Consider the following 21,194-nt stretch of genomic DNA (forward strand, 5'->3'; position numbering starts at 1 on the left):
TTTGTTAAATGACCAAGTAAAAAGAATGGGACCATTCACATCATCTGGGTTCTGTAGAGGGGAGCAGAGGGAAAGACTGGGAGACATGGAGCAATCCTTACTCTTTTTTTCTCTTTTGTTGGTTAAAGCTACAGAACATTTCCAACCTGAAAAGCACCTGTTTATATTCAGAGCCCTATGCCATCTCACAGAAGGGAATAGATCCATTTGTTTCTTTGTTTGTAACAGGTAAGGCATGTGCAGGGTACAAAATTTCAAAGATATTAAAGACCATACAGTGAATGTAAGTCTCCCCAGACTTCAGATGACCCCATGGCTCCTTCTCCCATCAACAAATACTGCTACTGTCTCTGGATTAGAAATCTCTTTACAGACAGAAAAACTGAGGCAATAACAAGGTTAAGAGTCACGTGTAGTAAGCGAATGAGAATTTTACAAGCCAGTGTCTCAGGCAGAAAACGCACCCGGGGGTTCCCACGCCGCCGGCACAGGCTGAACCCCAAGCCCCATGAGGCAATACCCCAGATCGCGGGCCGGGGCAAGTGCGCGGGACGCCCGCCGCCGCGGAAGGGTTAACTCCCCGAGCCCCGCCCACCCCCGCCTCTTCCGGGCACAGTGGGCGGGGTTCACGTCACTTCCTGGAGACTGGCTGAATCCGGAAGTGATCCCTTAGGACCCTGTAGCGGCCGAGGACCCCGGCAGCAGGGCCAGGTTCAGGACCATGAGCTGGTGAGTGAGGCCGGGACAGCACAGCCGCTGGAGCCCCAGGCCCGCCGTGCGCCTTGCCCGCGCCCACCTGAGTCCCTTCGCCCCCGCTGCCTGCCTTGCCCACACGGACCCTCCACCCAGGGTCGTTCGAGGGCCCTTCCTCCGGTGCTTTCCCGGAGGCTCCGTCTGTCGGCAGGACTCACCGGGATATGGGGCGGGGGATCTCCCTGGCCTGGAATCCTGCGTCTGTTTCCTGACTCTTTCTCTTCCAAGCTCGTCCCGTCTTTTCCCAGCTGCTTGAAGTGAGGAACTTTCCTGTCTCCTCCTCTTGTAAATATCCGCTGAGGTGGAGTAAATGCCTTCTTTCTCCCTGTGGGCATCTTTTCACCGCTCCGCGGCCCCAGAGCTGTAGCCCTCACTGGCAGTCTGGGCCCAGTTCACTGATCAAAAAGCCACTCGCTTTCAGATGACTAGCCTTTGCACCACTTGACAGTCTTCAAAGGACAAAACTTGCTTCTCTTTTGGAAAGGTCCAGAATTGAACACCCACACCCACACTCCCAGTGTGGGATTGGACTAGTTTTAATCATTTCCAGGGCCATTACCCACTCACTGCTTTCTCTTGAAAATAGCGGTTGGTAAGCTTAAACATTATGGGGACTAGCAGGCCATGAGAAAAGACGCTAGGAGTCTCAGAGATGTAGAGTCACGACTCCAGAGTTGGAAGGTACGTTGCTATATGTGCTAGGTTCATGGTAGATACTTCATAATATTTAATGGTTGATTTATTTTGTAAGACTCAGTTTGCCCAAAGGGCCTTACCTTCAGGCCCAAGGACCTGCATATCCATAATGCGAAACCTCAGAGGATCCAGCCGTAGTAGTTTGCTTGTCTGAATACATTGACCCCACCCCCCCGGGGATGTACAAGATGAATCAAACCTTTTGGAATCCAAGATCCATTAGCATCGGGAACATGTTTGCCACTCTGTCCTCATAGTCTAGCTGTTTCTTTTCACAAAGTAAATGTGTGATAACTAGTCATGAATGAATGAAGATAGTAGAGTATCCTTCAGGAAGGCTCTTAACGGGCTCACATTTGACCATTAGTGGAGACTAAGCTCTGGCGACAAGCAGCTAATGTCAGTCAGTGTTCAGGACAATTCTGTAATACAAAATTTAAACCATTTCTGTCCCCTCCTCCCTCCTGTTTCTTAGACAAAGATTGACGGACAAACGTTAGACAGTTGGTGCCTGCACACGAGGGCAGCCTGGAGCAGTGCCCTAATAAGCCCCAGTAGGAACTGCTCCTTTTCCCTCCACCTCAGCTCCAGGAGGCCGATACGGGGCTAGAGCCTTGAAAGTTAGCTAACTTTCCCATCTTGTTATAACCTAGTTAACGATGAGCAAAGTGGCAATCCTTCAGTTCCCTTTCCTAGAGGAATTACTTCCTTAAAATGTCAGCCTGGGTCTCCCAGCCTGTGATACAGATGCCCTCTTGCCTGCTGCACCTTGAACCGTTGGAGTTCTCTTGCTTAATTTTTCAAGGTAAGAAAGCAGGAAGTTCAGATGTTTTATATTGCTTACATTGGCATTTACACATTTAAAAATAAATTGACCTTTTCTTCACAAATCAGGAGGAGAACAGAGCCCAGACCAGAGTAGAATATTCTCTTGGTGATCTGAGGCATGCTGTTCCCACCCATCTTGAAGAAGCTTTTTTCTGAAAAAGTGGTAGCCTATTTCCTGAGGTCTGTTAGGCTGCAGAGAATTGAAATTGACAACTAACTGTTCAGCAAAAGCTGCGATTTTTATCCTGTAGAATTAACTTATTAGTACATGTGCAGCTTGGCACCTCTTTGGACTGAGGGTCAGAACCAAAAGGGCGGCTTTGTCCCTCAAAGCTGAGATTCCTTTTTCTTCTTCTTTAGAGGGCGACTACGTCATCTCTTACGTGGACCCTGACCCTATCTCCCTGAGAGGGGAACAGCACCGGCGCCTGGGCACACAATCACACTCAGTTCCTGGCTCAATGGCTGGCAAAGGGACCAGGGCTGGGTCCTTCTGATTCACTCCTGGAGTGGTTTTCCTGCTCCCAGAATGAATCCATCCATTCATCCAAGACTGAATTCTCAGTGGGGGAAGAGACCAGAGTGACGTAGAGCCATCATGGGAGGCTGATGCCCAAGGTCGAGTTCACCAAGCACATGGGGTATGCCAAGCCATCATTGAATAAGGCCTAGGGGCACTCAGCCCCTGGTCCCCAGAGGGTAACCATTGTTCTGGGCTAGGCCAGGCTTTCAAAATGTCACAGTGAGAAATGTCCAATATTGATGCCCTTTGCACACTGTGGATTTTGCATGAAGAGTAAGAGGTCTTTGTTCCCCGCTTCCTCTGTGCATGCAGCCCGCCCACCCCGTTTGTTTTGTGGGTACCTGCTGCCTTCCTGTTCATCTACCCATGCATTCACCCACTGACCACCCACGTGTCTTTAAGCCAGGCTGTCCAGTGGTGTGCCCTGCGAGGAAGGAGGCATTTTATGTTCATATGTCAGATCACTGATTCACCATTTGGGCTTAAGTCAGGTGCTTCCCTCTCCTCTCCTTCTGCTGGTCTCCTCTCTCTTCTTATGTGTATGTGTCTTTATTATTGTATGGAGGGAGAATTCAACAGAATTAAGAAGAATCTGGCTTATTTACCTGGCTTCGCTGTCATCAGGGGTTATAGCCTTCCCTGGAACCACATGCCTTGATGCTCTTTGGGTTCAAGGTCAAGGAAAAAAGTAGTCCTGGAGGAAATCTTCCTATACTAGGGATCCAGAGGTTTGACTCAGAATGAAGGAAATTAGAGTCAGTGCAGATAAATGTGGCTGGGAGGTAGAGGGCTGAGTTCAGGTTCTGGTTCCCTCCTTCACAGTGTGGCCTGGTCAGGCATTTAACCTTCCTCGGTCTTGTTTTCTCCACCTCTGACATGGAATGGATAATCCAAGCTGACGCTGCCACCCAAGCCTGTTGTGAAAAAAATGGAGACTATGCAAATATGATTGTTTTCTGACTCTTCTGGGCTCTTCTACCTCTGTCTGCCCCTTAAATATTGGTATTCCTTGGGACCTGTCCCCCCCATGTTCTCACCCTATATGCCCTCCCCATCATCTTCAGGATAAAGGCCTGACTCTGGGCCGTAACTTATAAGGCCTTTCTGGATCTGGCTGTCCACGTTACTCCTGTGTCTCAGCTTTCCCCGGCCTCTCGTGCCTCTGCCCCTCTATATGCATTGTTCCTCTGCTGCAATGCCCTTTGCTCCCACCCCTCGCCGCCTCATCCACCAGGCCAAGGTGCACTCATTCTTCCAGAATAAGGGCAGGCTTTGCCTCTTCTGAGGGTCTCCCCTGAACAGCCCCCCACACCCCACTAAACTGAGCCGGGTCCCCTTGCTCTGACCCTCATTAGCATCTGGACTTGAATCGTTGGTTTACTTGTCAGTGACCCCCTAGTCTGCAAGTTACTGAGAAAGGGACTGTGGCTTGGTCATCACTATATCCCTAGTAGTATTCCCAGCAATCAGTGCATGTTTACTGAATGTATGAATGAGCACTTTTTTTTCCATTTCCTGGCTTGCCTCAGCTCAGGAAAAGTTTTCAGATAAAAATGTGCAGAACCTATAAGCCACTTCCTCAAATGAAGAGCCTCTAAGCGTGCTGTTGTTAAATCAAAGAGGGAAGAAGTGGCCTCAGCGCCTCCCTGAGGCTGTCTCTGATTGTTCTCTCCCCTCTCCTCTCCACCCCCTCCCCAAACTATCCACTTCCGAACTTGCATAGAACTCCTGTAGCACTTCCACATCCTTCCAGGGACCAAAAACATGTTCCTCTCCCACACAGACTCCATGGCGGCAGGATCTACAAGTTCTTCACGTTTGTGTATGCGCACTGTTTGCACATAGTAAGTACCTAGTCAGTAATTGTTAAATGAAGTTAATGGACTACAAAGGAAAGAAGGTAAACTGCTGGGTTAGTCTGAACCATCCATTCTGTTTCAAACATGTTCTCAGTGGAATCTCTTTTCCCTCTAGTATTACTCTTGCTATCATGCATTCGTATAGTGCTTTCACCTTTTCAAGTTACCTTCCCATCCATTATCTGATTTCGTCCCCACATCTACCCTTGGCAGTATGTAGTTCGGGTCTTATTATCTCCCTTTGACAAGTTATTAGAATTCACTCACGGAGTACCTGGGAGAGCTAGAACTAAAATCTGAGTATTCTCTGTGCTTGAAAAGTGGAAGACCATTCCCAAGCTGATTGGGTCCCAAAGGACGCTATTTTACTTTGCTGGTCTGTATGAACACTACCAGGTTGGTAGTGAATTACAGGAAGTTGTCAGTTTTCGCATGTAAAGTGAAGAGGAAGTCCTGTGTCCTGCAGACCTCCAGGTGTTCTGGACCATGTCAGCTTTGTGGTACTCTGAGGCCTCCCCGCCTTGGGTGGCCCTCCCACTCACTTCGGACAGGCCAGACTCCCCCCCAGGCTTTTTCTTCTATACAGAGCATGGTCATGCCCAGAAGGCAGGGACCCCCTGGAAGAGCCTGTGAGACCCTGTATTTGACGTTGCTTTGGGCACAAATGTAAAACATCTCACTCTTGTTCCAGCTGTTTGCAATGAGAGGGGAAGGGGCTCTTCCCAGATTTGGGAGTAGTTGGAAAGAGGCAAGTATCTTGAATCCCACAGCTTCTTCATCAAGGATGTTTTCTTCTGTGTTACACTCGACGTACATGTGTTGAAGTGGCTTTGGAGTTGGCAGTTAAGCTGTTGCTTCCCCAAACCCACTATTTTGGTAGCTAGTCCATTAAACAGGACCCAGTATAACATGTTGCACACAGATAATGCTCAATAAAATTTTTGTTGATTTAATGCTCATTGAACATTTATAATGTACTAGGGCCTGTGCTGATACTTAATACTGGTGGACAGTCAGAAGGCTGTAAGAATCGATACTTATCTTCAGCCAGTGTCTGGAAAGTGCCCGGGATTCATAGGAATGACAGCCAATAAATGTTGGTGTGGCATCGTCAAGAAAGATTTCAGAGGATGTGATTTGTTACAGTGGGGGGCGAGGGGTCCACATTAGAAGAATAGTGTGGAAAAGGTGTGTGGAGACGGAATGCATCAAGAGTATTTGGGGTGGATGGTCAGGAGACCAGCTTGGGTTTAGCAAGTAGTGATTTGGGTAGAGGCTTCGTTGATGGCAGTTGGGGCCCCACTGTCAGTACTCTGAGTGCCATGCTGAGGGACTGACATTGAGCTTAAGCTTTTGAAATTTGAAGGTTTTGAGCAAGGAAGTGGCATGGGGAAATCAGTGAGTTAATCAGATTAATTTGGCAACAGTCTGTACTTCAGGCCAGAGGAAGAATGGAGCCAGGGGGCTAACTTGGACAGTGGCTTCCAAAACTTTTTGACCACAACTTGCAGTTAGAAATACCTTTGAGGGGCTCCTGGGTGGCTCAGTCAGTTAAGCGTCAACTCTTGCTCAGGTCTTGATCTCAAGGTCGTGAATTCAAGCCCCTGTTAGGCTCTGCGCTGGGCATGAAGCCTTAAAAAAAAAAAAGGAGAAGAAAGGAAAGAAAAAAACCTTCATGATTGCAGCACACAAAAACATTTATACTTCAAATAAAAGTTTCACATGGTATATGTGTGATGCATTCCTATATTTTCTATTATGTTCTATTTCATTTTTAAAGAATGATGCATTTCAATTGATCCCATGTCTAATTTGGACCCGGTGTGTTGTGGGCAAACACACTGGAATAACATATAGCGGTTTACATGATTGATGAGTGATCCCATTTAGAAACACACTGATCTAGGTGTTTATTACAAATATTCAGGCTATAAGCTAATAGCTATGACTCCGTGTTATTGGTTTACTTAGTTGTTTTTCGTGGGTTATAATAAGAAATACGGAAGGGGCAACCATGAAGAGCACCAGCAATGTACTTTATAAGAACTTAATCCATAGATGTGAAAAACGTCATCGCTTTATAGAAAAGAAAACCCAAATGGACAAAAGCCTATACCAAGATGTTGGTTTCTTAGTAATCAGGGAAAAGCAGATTAAAGTAACAATGAGATGCCATTTCACAGCCATCTGGCTGGCAAAAATTTTAAAGTCTGGCAATGCCAAGTATCTAAGGATGAGAATCAGGGGGAGCTCCCATCCACTGACATCGGGTGCAGGGTGGCGTAGAGCGTGGAGGTAAAAATTGACACAATACAATCACTTTGGAGATTTCTACAGTCACCCAGAGAAACCTGAGCTCTCCTGCAGCAGGTGAGTGCAGGGGAGTATCAGTTGCTTCATTGTTTATAGATGTCCAGCCTATGTGTGCTGTCTTTACATAATGAAACACGTAGTCAAAATGAATGAAGTGCAGCTATATCTATCAACACGGACAAATCTCAGAAACAGAATGCTGGTCATAAAAAGTTAGTTTCAAAGTAATACATTCAATATTGTGCTATTTTTATAAAGTTCAGACCTATAAAACCATACTGTATTGTGCTCACGGATTTAAACAAATGTAGTGAAAGGGTGAGAATAATACATACTAAATTCAGGGTCGTGGTGACCGCTAAGGTCATGAGGAGAGACAAGGAAATGGAATCAGACTGTAACACTCAGGGAGCATCAACAGTATCTGAGCTGTTACGTTGCTTAAAGAATAAGATTTGAAGCAAGTGTGGCTCAGTATTGGAAACGCGGTAACAGTAGATAAATACAGGAGTATTTATTATGTATTCTAACTTTCTGAGTGTTGGCAATATTTTATAATACTCTCTGTTAACTTTTGTCATGCCTAGCCTGACTGCCATCACGACTAGAGCTGACCTCACCGCTCATAGCAAGGGAATTATTGCCTCCTACGGCCGGTAGGTGAGGATGTCCCAAGACAGTGGGCCTAGGAGCGAGTTTCCGAGTTTCCATCTCAGCCGCCCTCCTCCTCCTCCTCCTCCTCCTCCTCCTCCTCCTCCTCCTCCTCCGTTCTGCTTCCAAACCTTCAGCAGATAAGAGAAAAGGTAGACTGAAAGCTCTTTGTACAATCCTTCGTTGGTAAGAGACAGAAGTGAACATGAGATTAGAGCTCGTGCCTCAGAAGCTAAACAACTGGCCCGGCACTTCGCAGTCTGTGGGCATCTGAGCCACCGTGGCCCCATCAGCATGGAAAGCAGGCCCCTGAGGCTTGTCTCCGGCTTGTGGATTAAGCAGGAGAAGACTTTCACCTCGCAATGCCTTCTGTTTCCCTTTTATAACATGGGAGAACCCATTTTCTAAAGAGCTACAAAATAAACAAACAACCTCCCTCCCTGAATTGCCTTCTTTCCTCCCTTTTCTTGACCTTTAGATGCTCCATCAGCCTCCAGACTTCTGTCACAGATCCTTTTACTACTTGGGAGAAAGTCCCCATTCATTGTTGGCAAATGGATTCACTTGGGGGGCCTGGCAGTGGCTGATTGCCCCCCAAACAGAAAAGAATTGTTTCAGGTTTCCTAACCATACTTACCTCTGTGTAACTGAGTGTGAGCCACTCCCTCAGGCCTCAGTTTGATCTTCATCATCAAAATATCACCACCACTGCCTTTACTGCCAGTACTTACAGGCTGCTGACCTACGACAGGATCTGTTTTGAGCACTAAACTCATTTGGCCTTCACGGCGACCCCACATGATAGCTATGTTATTGTCCCAGTCTGTAGACAGGGAAACTGAGAGACAGAAAGTTTAGGTAACTTGTCCGAAGCCTCACAGCTGGCGGCTGGCAGAGCAAGGACTTAAAGCCAAGCAGTGTGGCTCCAGAGCGCGCCCCCCTATCCAGCGCACTGTCTCTTGTGAGGAGTACAGGAGTGGACCGCTTTAGATGAGCGAATGTTTCTGAAGTACCCAGCCCAAACCAGCAATAGTAGATGCTCCATAAATGGTCACTTTAATTGCGTGATTTCTGTGATCTCACGTTCTGTGAGATCACACTGACCATTCTGTGATTCATTCTGTCTAAACTTCTCAGAGGTCAGCGTGGGGAACAGTGGAGAAGAAGGGATCACAGCTGAGCTGGGGGACTGTTCTAGTCCAAGTGACAAGTCAGCCAAGTCACAGAGTCATGCCTTTTATTTTTAAACACACACATACCTCCTCGGACTGGTGGCGAGTAGGGTAGTGTGTGTGGCTCTGGTTTTAGATGTGGCTAATTTTGAGGAAGGACTGCGGTGGGGGGTGAGAGGGGGCGCTGTGGTCAGAGGTGCTGGAAATGGGTATTTTGCAGCTCAGTTCATTTCCCCTTGTGATGGGGTCTCTCACGTCCTTGCTCAGGCTGAACTTCGTGTGGCCGGTTGGCATCATGGCCAGCTGGCCCTGCAGAGGGGATGACACCCAGCAAGCAGCTGTTCTGCCGGAGCCGGCTGCCTCTCCAGAAGTCCTGTCCGGGCCCCCGGCTCTCTGTTCTCTCTCCCAGTGTCAAGGTGGCGATAGCCTTGGTGGGGCCTCAGACCAGGGAAGGCAGTGACCCAAGGACAGGGTAACAGAAGGGCCGGGACGGGGGAGGGGCTTGTCCTTCCAGCCTTCAGAAGCTGCTGCCTCTCGCCCACCTTCCTGCTCTTGCCGAGACAGTGACTCAGGCCCAGACCACTCCCCGGGGAGCCAGGATTTCAGCCACTATCAGCTGCCGCCTACTCTTTGCTCAGCCCTCCCTCCGTTCTCACCTCCCTCACCTCCTCCCTGCCCCCAAAACTGTGATCCATCAGAAAGTGTGGGGTGGCATAGACTGAATCGTTTCAGGGTTCTTGCCACCCCCAAGCCAGGCCGAGGCTTATTCACATTCAGCAGAAATGAATTCCAGAGGCCAAGGTGAAGACCAGGGAAGAATGTGTAGGTTTCAGCTTCTTTCCACTCATCTTTGTAATGGAAGCAGAGGACTCTCCAAAGAAGGCGGGGCTAAGGGATCTGCTGGGGTGACCAGGGGATCCCCACCCAACTGCCATCTGGGCCTGCCTCTTGTCTCAGCCTCTGCAGCAGAGGGGGTGGGGAAGCAAAAGATTGAGAAACCTAGCAAATTGAAAATGCAAAAGAGCTGTTTTTGTAAATAGACATTACACAAGAGCAGGAGCTTTTTTGGAAAGGTTTTACTGAGACAGACAGAATTAGCCAACTGGCATCGTGCTGCTAATAGAGATATTTACTGTTTGAAAAAGTGTATTTGTAGCTTTGGAGAACATCCTGTTGACTTTTCTTTATTGTGAAAGTAAATCTTTCCCCCTTTCCCTCTGTATACATAGAACTTTTTTTCTGTTTTGAGGTGGGGCATGTTGGAGGTTGGAGGAGAGTACGCTTGAGAGAACTGCTCTCTGCATTTTGTTGCTCAGACCAAAATTTCCCTGCTCCTGCCCTCCGGTGCTCATATTTACAGAATGGCAAGTAGAACCAAGTAAGGAATCCTACTCCAGAGGCCGGGAGCTCAGAGCCCTCTTGATTTCTTCCAGGGCAGAAACATCCTGTGGGGAGCAGGCCCTGTCTTCTCTCCGGACCTCTGCTTACCCACCCCATGCCAAGGGGAGAGCCTAAGGAAAGCTGTGAGGAGGAGGGGAACTGAGGTCCCGAGGCCCAGTGAGCCTTCCCGGGCCCTGGAGGACTGTCAGCCTCGATCCACCACCCCAGTTGGGCCGAGGAGCCACTGCGATGCTGTTGCTCTTGCCACACGCCTTCCAGAGCAGCTGTCTGTCCCGAAGAAGTCCCTAGAGCCACAGGGGGAGATCAGGGAGGCAGTGGCAAGAAGAGGCAGAAGAGCTGCTTGAAGGGTGGCTGTTTTGCTCTTTCTACTCGCTTTCCCGTCGCCACCTTTGACTGCTTCAGTGGTGGTGGGACACCTGCCCCAGTTTTCTGGCCCTTTCTCCGACAGAGGGGAGCATATCGACCATTTGGCAGCCTTGGAATAAGCCCAGGAGACTCTTCTCCCTTCATATTTCCTCTTAAGCTCTTTGAAATGTTGGTTTCCCTAAACCCACACTCTGATAACATCACCTGGCTTTACTGTGGACGCCAAAGGCCACCTCCGTTTCCTCGGTCTCCACGAGTACACTTTCCCCTTTCTAGCTTTTGTTTGAGTTGGATAAGGACTGGGAGACCCAAAGACAGTGATGTTACCTTTATTTGTTCTTTCTAAAGCCTTATCTGAGAGTAACTTTTTTCAGGAAACTTAAATTAGAGTATGGTATTATATGGGGCCCTTGGGGCCATGTACTTGTTTATTTGTTGAATCATTTATCCAGTGTTTACTGTGTGCGCAAAACTAGACCATGAGCTCCATGAGATCATAGAATGAGTTCATCTTGTTCATCCTGATATTGCTAGAACCTAGCAGAGTTCTAGGCATAAAGGAGGCCCTCGATAAATATTTACCGAACATCCATTCAACGAAAGGTTGAAAATAACACTTTACCTTGTACGGTACTTACGGGAGTTGCAAAGAACCGTAACATTCAGTCCCTGCACTTGAGGGGCTTATGTGGCATAATCAGAAAGCAAGATGCATACACAGCAAAGCTAGTTAACCTAACCCTTTACCAAGCAGAGTTTTCTTCAGTAAGGAAGCAGTGGCTCAGTCTTAGGAAATACATTCGCACAGTTCATCACAGTACTGGGTCAAAGAGAGCAAACTGGTCATCTAAATGTATGCTGAAAAAGGCACTGTGATATAATTTAAAAATCCAATCTTTGTGTCTTTTAGGAAACTAGGAACAAAAAGATATTTCCTTGCTATTAGAAGTCTTTCTGAATGGAACCAGTAGCCTTCTTCCTATTTAATAGTGAAAGATCAGATTCGAACCATTCTTACTAAAGTCAGAAACATTTTTCTCCAATTTCTGGCCAATGCTATAACACACAAGACAAGAAGTGGGTATGAAACATTGAGAAAGAAAAGGGAAATTTTATCATTATTTTCAAGTGATATGACTTGGCTATTTAGAAAATCTAATTCTGGGGGTTTTTTCCTACCTGAGTTTCTCAGGCTGTATAGCTTAAGTATATAGGTGTGATGAATGGTTTCAGGGTAAATATTTAATACCCAATGGCTTTCCTGTGTACCAGGACAATAAAATGAGAAAGAGAATTCCATTTGCAGTACAACCAAAAATTAAAAATCTCGTGGAATGTACCTAAGACCTGTGTAGGGCTAAAAATTTCACATGTAAGTGTTACTTTGGGATCTTGGTATTAAACAAAATAAAAGTAGAGAACCTATATGGAAAAACTCTTAAGACTAAAAGACCTAATAAAAAGACTTGAATAAATGGAAAGAAATGTTATGGCCCTGAATGAGCAAATGTAGTATTTGTAAATATGTAAGATCTTCAGAAGTTAATCTATAAATATAATGCATTTTCAGTAATAAGTATCTTGATTTTGGAGGGGGGAGCACCACCTATGATTTTGAGGTTCATCTTAAAAAGTAACACAGGGGAGGGGCGCCTGGATGGCTCTGTCGGTTGAGCTTCCGACTTCGGCTCAGGTCACGATCTCATGGTTTGTAAGTTTGAGCCCCGCGTCGGGCCCTGTGACAGCTCAGAGCCTGGAGCCTGCTTCGGATTCTGTGTCCCACTCTCTCTGCCCCTCCCCCACTTGTGTTCTGTTTCTCTCTGTCTCTCAAAAATAAATAAATAAATGTAAAAAAAAGTTAAAAAAAAAAAAAAAAAAGTAACACAGGGGCACCTGGGTGGCTCAGGAGGTTGAGCATCCAACTCTTGATTTTGGCTTAGGTCATGATCTTGCAGTTTATGAGATTGAGCCCCATGTCGGGCTCTGCACAGAGCCCTCTTGGGATTCTGTGTCTCCCTCTCTCTCCGCCCCTCCCCCCCAAATAAATAAACTTATAAATAAATATTAAGACAAATTAAAATAGCCAGTAAATTACCTGAAAATGAAATGTAATGAGAAGAGATCTGTTTGTCTAGAAATTAAGAGCTGTTATAACCCTAAATAATTAAATCTGTGTTACTGGCCAAAGAGTAGACAGGTCTGTGGTATGGAATAGAAGTATTTAACCCTAATAAAATGATTTTTCAAAGATAGTTTATTTTTTAGATTATGTTAAAATAACTAAACAACTGGCTGGCCAACATTCAAACTCTAAATGGAGTGATGATTTAAATATAAAAAATAAACCACTAAAATTCATATGAAAATGCAAGGGACACAGAGTAGCCAAAACAGTCTTGACCAAGTTGGAAAGCTCAATGCTTCTCAATCTTGAAACTTACAACAAAAGTCCAATAATTAGGACATTGTGGTACTAGCATAGACACGTAGATCAATGGCATAGAATTAAGAGTCCAGAAATAAACCTTTACATTTACGGTCAGTTGATTTTTTTTTTACAAAGATGCCAGGACAGTTCAATGGGGAAGGAATAGTCCTTTCGACAGCGTCAGGACAACTGGATATCCACATGCGAAAGAATAAAGCAGGACCCTTACTTCACACCAAATACAAAAATTAACTCAAAATTGATCAAAGACCCAAATGTAAAAGCTAAAACTATGAAATCATAAAAGGAAAACATAGGGATAAGTCTTCATGACCTTGAATTTGGCAGAGAATTCTTAGATGTAATACCAAAAGCACAAACAACAAAAAAATGGATTAGACTTCTTCAAAACCTAAAATGTTTGTGCTTCAAAGCATACCATTAAAAGAGTGAAAAAAAAAACCTCAAAAGTGAGAGAAAATATTTGCAAATCATATATCAGATTAGGCACTTGTACCCTAAATAAAGAACTCTTACAGCTCAACAATAAAAGAAGATGGGGCGCCTGGGTGGATTAGTCAGTTAAGTGTCCGACTTCGGCCCAGGTCAGGATCTAATGGTTCATGGGTTCAAGCCCCACATCAGGCTCTCTGCTGACAGCTCAGAGCCTGCAGCCTGCTTCAGATTCTTCCTCTCTCTCTCTGCCCCTCTCCCGCTCATGGTCTGTCTCTCAAAAATAAGCAAACATTAAAAAAATAATAATAATAAATTTTTAAAAAGACAACCCATTTTTAAAATAGGCAAAGGGTTTGAATAGATGTTTCTCCAAAGAAGACCTACAAATGACTGCTAAGCATATGAAAAGATGTTCAACATCATTAGTCGTTACAGAAATGCCAATCACACCACAGTGAAATAGCCCCCAGAGTGGCTAAGATAAAAAAGACAATGACAAGTGTTGGTGAGGATGTGGAGGAATTGGAAACTCCATACACTACTGTGGAAATGTAAAATGCGCAGCCACTTTGGAAAAGTCTGGCAGCTCCTCAGGAGGGTAAACGGGTAAACGTGGACTTACCATATGGCCCAGCAGTTTCACTCCGAGGTATATACCCAAGAACAATGAAAACATATGTCCACACAAAAATATGTACACAAATGTTCATAGCAGCAGCATTCATAATGGGCAAAAAGTAGAAACAACCCAAGTGACCACCGCTCAATGAACGGATAAATGGATAAGTGGATGTGTGGCTAAATGTCGTGTATCCCTGCAATGGACTATTATTCTGTGATAAAAGAGGGATGAAGGACTGATACATGCCCAAACATGGATCATCCTGGAAAACATTTTGCTGATTGAAAGAAGCCAACACAAAAAGCTACTTATTGTATAATTCCATTGATATGAAATGTCCAGAATAGGCAAATCCGTAGAGATAGTACATTACTGGTTTGCCTGTGGGCTGGAAGGAGAGGAGAAAACGGGGCATGATGCTAATAGATACAGGGTTTCTTTAGGGGTGATGAAAATGTCTTTGAAATTAGATCATGGTGATTGTTGCACAACTCTCTGAATATACCAAAAACAACCAAATTGTACACTTGATGAACGTTATGGTGTGTGGATTATACCTCAATAAAGCTCTTATTTAAAAATTAATAAACCAGCTTCGAAGCAAAGATGACAGATTGAATACGTACATGTAATTTATCTCCCTCACAAATCCCACAAAAAAAGCACAATAAAGTGATTTTTTTTTTTTTTTAAGGCATAGATCTACAAATTCAGGGAGGATAGAGACATCAACAACATTTGGGAATTGGAATGCAGTTGCATGCAGTAACTGACTTAGTTCCAGGAAAGCCAGATCCCAAACTGGCATTTAGGAAAACCACAAGCCATCATGACTTACATCACAGAATCCTCAAAGGGTCAGTAATCGGTGGCACTGGGTACTTCCAGAAGTGGGGTGAAGCCGAGCGCTCGGATCAGAAGAACTGGTTGACAGCTGTTTCTGAGTAAGTTTAGAGCCCTGCCATCTCCTCTCCAACTTCGGTGTCCCTGGGAGACTGTCCCTGCCTCACCCTAGCAAAAGAATGAAGGGGCCCCACCCCTTGGAGAGTATGAGACAGGGAGTTCCTATACTAGGCACACAAAGGTGGATTTACTGTGTAAAAACTATTTAATAAAATATAAGCTTCAGGGCCCCTTGCTGGCATGGACCTTGTCCAAGACCCAGAAGGAACCTTAGCTGTGTGTTCACATGATCCTGTGTTTTTGCAAACATCAACAATGTGTTTATACTGCATTCAGTTAAGAAAACGTCTGCCTTCACTTCCTCCTTTTGCTACTTGATACTACCCCTCATGTCAGGCAGCTTTGGAGTAGCCTAGGCCTTTTAGGATGCGACTGGAGGGTTGAATTGGAAATATGCTGTTTTAGCTGCAGTTTGTAGACATTTTTTGAAAACTTTGATAAAACCGTGAGAAATTTCAGGTTTCTGAATTGGAAATATACAGAGGGCACCTCTTTTGGTGATCTTTAAATGTATTTAAAAACTAAGGGAAAGGGGTGCCTGGCTGGTTCAGTCAGTAGAACATGCGACTTGATCTCGGGGTTATGAATTCAAATCCCACATTGGATGTAGAGCTTAATTAAAAAAAAAAAAAAAAAGTTGTATGTCTTTCACAGTGTTATATAGATCCATTGTATCTCAATAAAGCTGGGAAAGAAAATTTTAAAGAAGAAAAAAACTAAGGGAAAAGTTGGGTAAAAAATAACAACACAAAACAAAAGTGACACAGGTGAGCAGTTAAATCAGGAGATATTATTCTGAAATCAAAGTGCAACAAAACATTTTCAAATTATACTCAAACCTAGTCATTCATTAAGAGAATGAGATCAGGGGTTTGCCTGGGTGGCTCAGTCGGTTAAGCATCTGACTTCAGCTCAGGTCATGATCTCGCAGCCCGTGAATTCAAGCGCCGCATCAGGTTCTGTGCTAACAGCTCAGAGCCTGGAGCCTGCTTCGGATTCTGTGTCTCCCTCCCTCTCCGCCCCTCCCTCATTTGCACTCTGTCCCTCTTTGTCTCTCAAAAATAAATAAACGTTTAAAAAAAATTTTTTAAGAATATTTCTTAAAAAAGAATGAGATCAGTTTTAAAGAGGAGCGATGGTTTGATAATCTAGTTAATAAAGAGGCGCAAATCATTAGAACACATTGATAAAACAATTTAAAGTTCTTAACACGAAAGATAACGAAGATGACAAAACTCATGATGGGCCCTCCTCCAGCGACATCAGGAACAGAGAAGCTGGTTACCCCCATTAATTCAGAGAGTGGTTAAGAGTAGTCATTATACAAGAAACCTTGAAATGTGTCCTGAAATCTTATAGTTTATTTATGAAGGAAACGAGATTTTCCTAAGTTTTACAGCAACATTTTTATTATATTTATATATTACTGGTAAGCTGGAAAAAAAAGCTTTTCTGAACTGTCAATGATAGAAAACAAGTTTCAGTCAACCATACTAGAGGAAAGGCTGAATTACCTTTCTTTTCTCTACGAAAATGATGTTACCCACTCGGTGTCACATGAAGAGGCAATCATAGACTACACAGCCAAAAAATGCAGGGAAATGAATACAGAGGTGTGTCAGGCAGACGATTAATAAAAATTTTAGGTTATTCTTGATTTTTTGATTTCATGTTATTTGTCAGCTTTTATAACTTGTAATTTATTATGTTCTTTTCTCTGTCTAAATAAACACTTTCATGCCGATTTTAATATTTTTTAATGTTTTTAAAAGATTTTATTTTTAAGTAATCTCTACATACAGCCTGGGGCCCAAACTCACAACCCTGAGATCAGGAGTCCCACGCTCCACAAACTGAGCCATCTAGGGGCCCCATCCAATTTTGATATTTGTAAATTCATTTTCCTTTTCTTTAAAAGGCATACAAAATCATATAAGCTTCGGGCCCACAAAACACAGATCCACTGTAAGCCCAGCTGAGGGCAGGACTGCCATCCTGAAGGCAGGAGGGTGAAGTGAAGAAATGCGTGGGGAGTGCCGAGACAACCCTTCCCCTCCCCCATGGCACCTGCACGCATGGCATGTGCTCGAGTGACCTCTTCTACTCACTGAGCTCTCGGAACAACTCTGCTGGGCCTTTACTCCCATGGCGAGAGACTGAAAAATTCTCTAGGAAACCTTACCTGCCCGGGAGTACAGATACTGACATCAGGAGCTCCCCACAACACTGCTCAGCCAGGTCACTGCACACAGTACGCAGACAATATCTGAGCGCTCACAGCTTCTGATCAGCTGTCTTGTCTCCAGTCCCGTATGTGAGCAGACACCCAAGATTACCACACTCCCAAGGGGAGTGTTTAGTGTGAAAAATGGAGGCAAAAGCAGAAAACAACTTGAGGGGAAACTGAGACTGAAGGAAGGCAGAAGAAACTTTTTGTAAATCTGTCATTATTAAGATCATCGAGAGAGATGGGGCGCCTGAGTGGCTCAGTCGGTTGAGCGTCCGACTTTGGCTCAGGTCATGATCTCGCGGTCTGTGAGTTCGAACCCCGAGTCAGGCTCTGTGCTGACAGCTCAGAGCCTGGAGCCTGCTTTGGATTCTGTGTCTCCCTCGCTCTCTGCCCCTCCCCCGCTCATGCCCTGTGTCTCTCTGTCTCTCAAAAATAAACATTAAAAAAGAATTTTTTTAAAGATCATCAGAGAGAGAAGCCATCCATGAAATTAAACAAGATACCATAAAAAAAAGGACATCCTGAAAAGTAAAAAGACCTCTCAGAAATTAAAAATATGATAGCAGAAATGAAAAACTTTACAAGTATTAGAAGATACGAAATGTTGAAAAATAAAGAAACTGGAGAAGCAACCAAGGTGGGTCAGCACTGGAATTACAAGAATTTCAGAAATAAATGGGGCACCTGGGTGGCTCAGTTGGTTAAGCATCCAAGTTCGGCTCAGATCATGATCTCATTGTTCGTGGGTTCCAGCCCCGCACTGGGCTCTGTGCTGACAGCTCGGAGCCTGGAGCCTGCTTCAGATTCTGTTCCTCTCTCTCTCTCTCTCTGTTCCTCCCATGCTTGCTCTCTCTCTCTCTCCTTCAAAATAAATAAACTTTAAAAATTAAAAAAAAATGAATTTCAGAAATGAGAAACAGAGAAAATGGGGGAAGACATGAGCCACAACAAAGTTTTTTTAAGCCCAGAACGAAAGATTACAAATTGCCAAATTGAAAGAATTTGGTGCGTATCCCAGCACAGTGAGTGCAATTAGACCCACGAGGTACATCACTGTGAAAGTTTATACCACCAGGGACAAACATGATTCAAGAAGCTTGCCTGAAGAATGGGTAGGTTGCCTACAAAGGACAGAAATCGGAGTGCTTTAGACTTCACCACAATAGCACTGGGAAATGAGAAGCCAGGGAAGCAAAGTCTGTGAGATTCTGAAAGAAATGAAGTCCAACCTACATTCTATACCCAGTCAGACTAACTGGTGTGAGTCAGAGCAAAGAGGTTTTGGTTATGCAAAGTCTCAAAAGGTGATCTCACACACACTTTTACTCTGCCCAAACAAGGAGTAAACCAGCAAAGAGGAAGACCCGGATTCCAGGTGTCAGAATTCCTATAGGAGGCAGGAGAAGGGCGAGCCTGGGCCTCCGGCTCTACGCCAGGGGCCAAGGCGACCGGTCCTGACCGGAGCAGCTTGGAGGCTGCCTCGGACACCGCTTCAAGAAGTGAATACCTGACACGAGTGAATGTATTAAGAGTAAATTTAGACAGTAAATACATAGAAAATTCACGTGAAAGAAAAAATGACAATTTTGGGAGCAAAAGCATGCAGTGTTATTAGTTACGTATTGCTGTGTAACAAATTCCCCCACAACTTAGCGTCTCCAAACAACAGTACCAGTTTCTACAGGTCAGGAATTTGGGAGTGGCCTAGATGCGAGGCTTGGCTCAGAACTCTGCAGCTTCTGAAGGTTTGGCTGAGGCTGAAAAATCTGCTGGCTGCCACATGCAGGAAGGACAAGAAATCACATTATTCTCCCAACAGTTTACTTATTGATCTGACCAAATCACGTAACTGTATCCAGAAGAAGAGGAGATTCGGATGTGCCTTTGTGTAACGGGTAGAAGCCTGCAAGAGCTTGGTCAGTTGGTTGGTTTCGTTAAATCTTCCCCTTGCAAAAGAAAAAGTCAGCAGCTAGTGCCTAAAACCTAACCAGAGATAGAAATAGACGCATTTTTATTTAGAGATGCAAAGGTACGTGCCAAAACACCCAGCAGAGTCGAAAAGTGCTTGTCTTGGGCAAGTGAGATTAGGGCAGGGGGAGGGAGGGTAGGACCTCATGTTTCACTTAACAAACCTTGTTGTCCTATTAAACCATGCACACGTGTAACTTTGATAAAAGCAAACTCAGATTAATTGCACAAAAGGGAAAGGCAAACGCTAAGCCAGAAAAAAAATCCTGATAAACAGGCCAAAGGGCTAGTGGTAAAATGTAAACCATTTCAATCTTTTAAAAAATGTAAACTGTCTCAATCTGCCTCCAGGGCAATTTGGCAAATGTATCAAAGCCTTAGACATGTATATATCCTTTGACCCAGCAATTCCAATTCTAAGAACTTATCCTATGTGACTAATCCTTGATGTACACAAAGATTTAGCTATTAGTGTTTTTAATAATAGAAGAAAAATTGGAAACAGTTGAAATGATCATTAGTAAGTGATGTGGATCACAAAAATAAAATAGGGATATATAATGAAATACTAGGTAGCTCTTAACAGGGCAGGCTGATGACAACCACATCTTGGCATATAGAAGCCTTTATGATATGTTTAGGTTTTTTAAGTTATATAAATATGCATATGTACACATGTCCATGTATTTACACACAGATTCAGGGTGTTACTGTGTGTGTGTGTGTGTGTGTGTGTGTGTGTGTGTGTGTGTTTCCATGTTTTCCAAGTGTTTGACACTGATCAGGTGCTATTTTTGTAGTCAAGGAAAAAAACAAGGGATTTTTTTTTTAGTTTATTTGAAAAATATGGAAAGTGCAAAGAAGAAAACAGTAATCACACTCTTACCACCCAGAATTAACCACTATTAACATTTGGCATATTTGCTTCAGATTTTTTTCTTTCTGCAAACTTTTAAAATATAATTAACACCAAAACATTAGCCTTGGTTATCTTTAGATATGAGACCGTGTGCTGTTTTGGTTTTTTCCTTCTTCTCCTTCCCTTTCTCCCTCTCTCTTTCTCTCTCTCTCTGTCTCTGACTTTGCTGTATTTCCCAAGTTTTCTCTGATGAGTATGTTTTACTTTTTAAATGGGTAAACTTCAATTAATATAAAAGGTAGGCTATTTTTCAATGCCAAATGAAGTCTTAGACATTTAGAAGAAGGTAAGCAAGGTTTTGGACTTGAGAACAGCTTTGATCAAGCTGGGAGAAGGGAAGGCATTCCATGTGGGTGTAATGGCCATGTGTCCCAGTTGCCCTGGACAGTCCAGGTTCTTTACCTGTTGTCTCAAAGACATTATCAGTGACGTTTTGCACTCAGCCAACATGATACCTGGAACCTATCATTTGTTCAGACGGAGCCGGGTCAGCACAAGCCTCCTTCCTCCCGATAATGCTGCCCTCCTCATTCCTTGCATTTCCAGTCTTTTCAGGAATAGTGAGCCCCTTTGAAATTCCACAGTATCTTAAGGTTAGGTATTTTGATGAGATGATTTTCCTTAGTTCCTTCAAATAAACATAACAAATTCATGGCAAAGAATAGCAGAGAGAAAAGTGGATTGTTTACTCCTGGTTCAGTCGTGAACCAGCAGGATGACCCTGGGCTAGTCACTGGACCTTTCCAGATTGGTTTTCTCATCTACAAAATGAGAGGGTTGAACTGGAACAATTTCTATGGTAACTTGCAATTCTAAAAATACTGTGATTCCAAATTAAGATTTAGAGAGGCTGTGGCACCACAAATAATGGCATCTAAGTTCTTCATTTCTTTATAGCTAGTCTGTAGTACTAGACTCCAAGTTAGAATCATTGTGAAGACCACTCTGAGAATTCTGTAGAATTTCACCCTGCCCCGTGTTCCTGGAACAGAGATTCAGTTTAGAATTCAAGTTTCCATCTCCTCTGTTTTAGAGTTTAAGAAATA

General features: G+C 44.2%; 1 protein-coding gene and 1 long non-coding RNA gene across 3 annotated transcripts in view; one reads left to right on the forward strand and one right to left on the reverse strand.

The window, feature by feature from the left end:
* Positions 1 to 617: 617 nt before the first annotated feature.
* BIN3 (bridging integrator 3) overlaps positions 618 to 21,194 on the forward strand; it is a 42,374-nt gene continuing 21,797 nt past the window's right edge. Inside the window, exon 1 of one of the 2 annotated variants that reach the window (XM_058720338.1) lies at positions 618 to 729. In XM_058720338.1, the coding sequence (XP_058576321.1) occupies positions 722 to 729 (8 nt within the window). In that variant the 5' untranslated portion in view covers positions 618 to 721. Of the gene's footprint in view, positions 730 to 4,619; positions 4,645 to 21,194 lie in introns of those variants that run through there. The other variant, XM_058720339.1, reaches the window with a different exon arrangement.
* On the reverse strand, positions 5,583 to 15,146 carry LOC131506609 (uncharacterized). The gene is made up of 2 exons (XR_009259066.1): positions 14,907 to 15,146; positions 5,583 to 6,291 (listed from the first exon to the last, which is right to left on the reverse strand). It is a non-coding gene; the product is annotated as an uncharacterized LOC131506609 (long non-coding RNA).

The sequence above is a fragment of the Neofelis nebulosa genome, chromosome 3 (genome assembly GCF_028018385.1).
Source record: "Neofelis nebulosa isolate mNeoNeb1 chromosome 3, mNeoNeb1.pri, whole genome shotgun sequence".
Taxonomy (NCBI): Eukaryota; Metazoa; Chordata; class Mammalia; order Carnivora; family Felidae; genus Neofelis; species Neofelis nebulosa.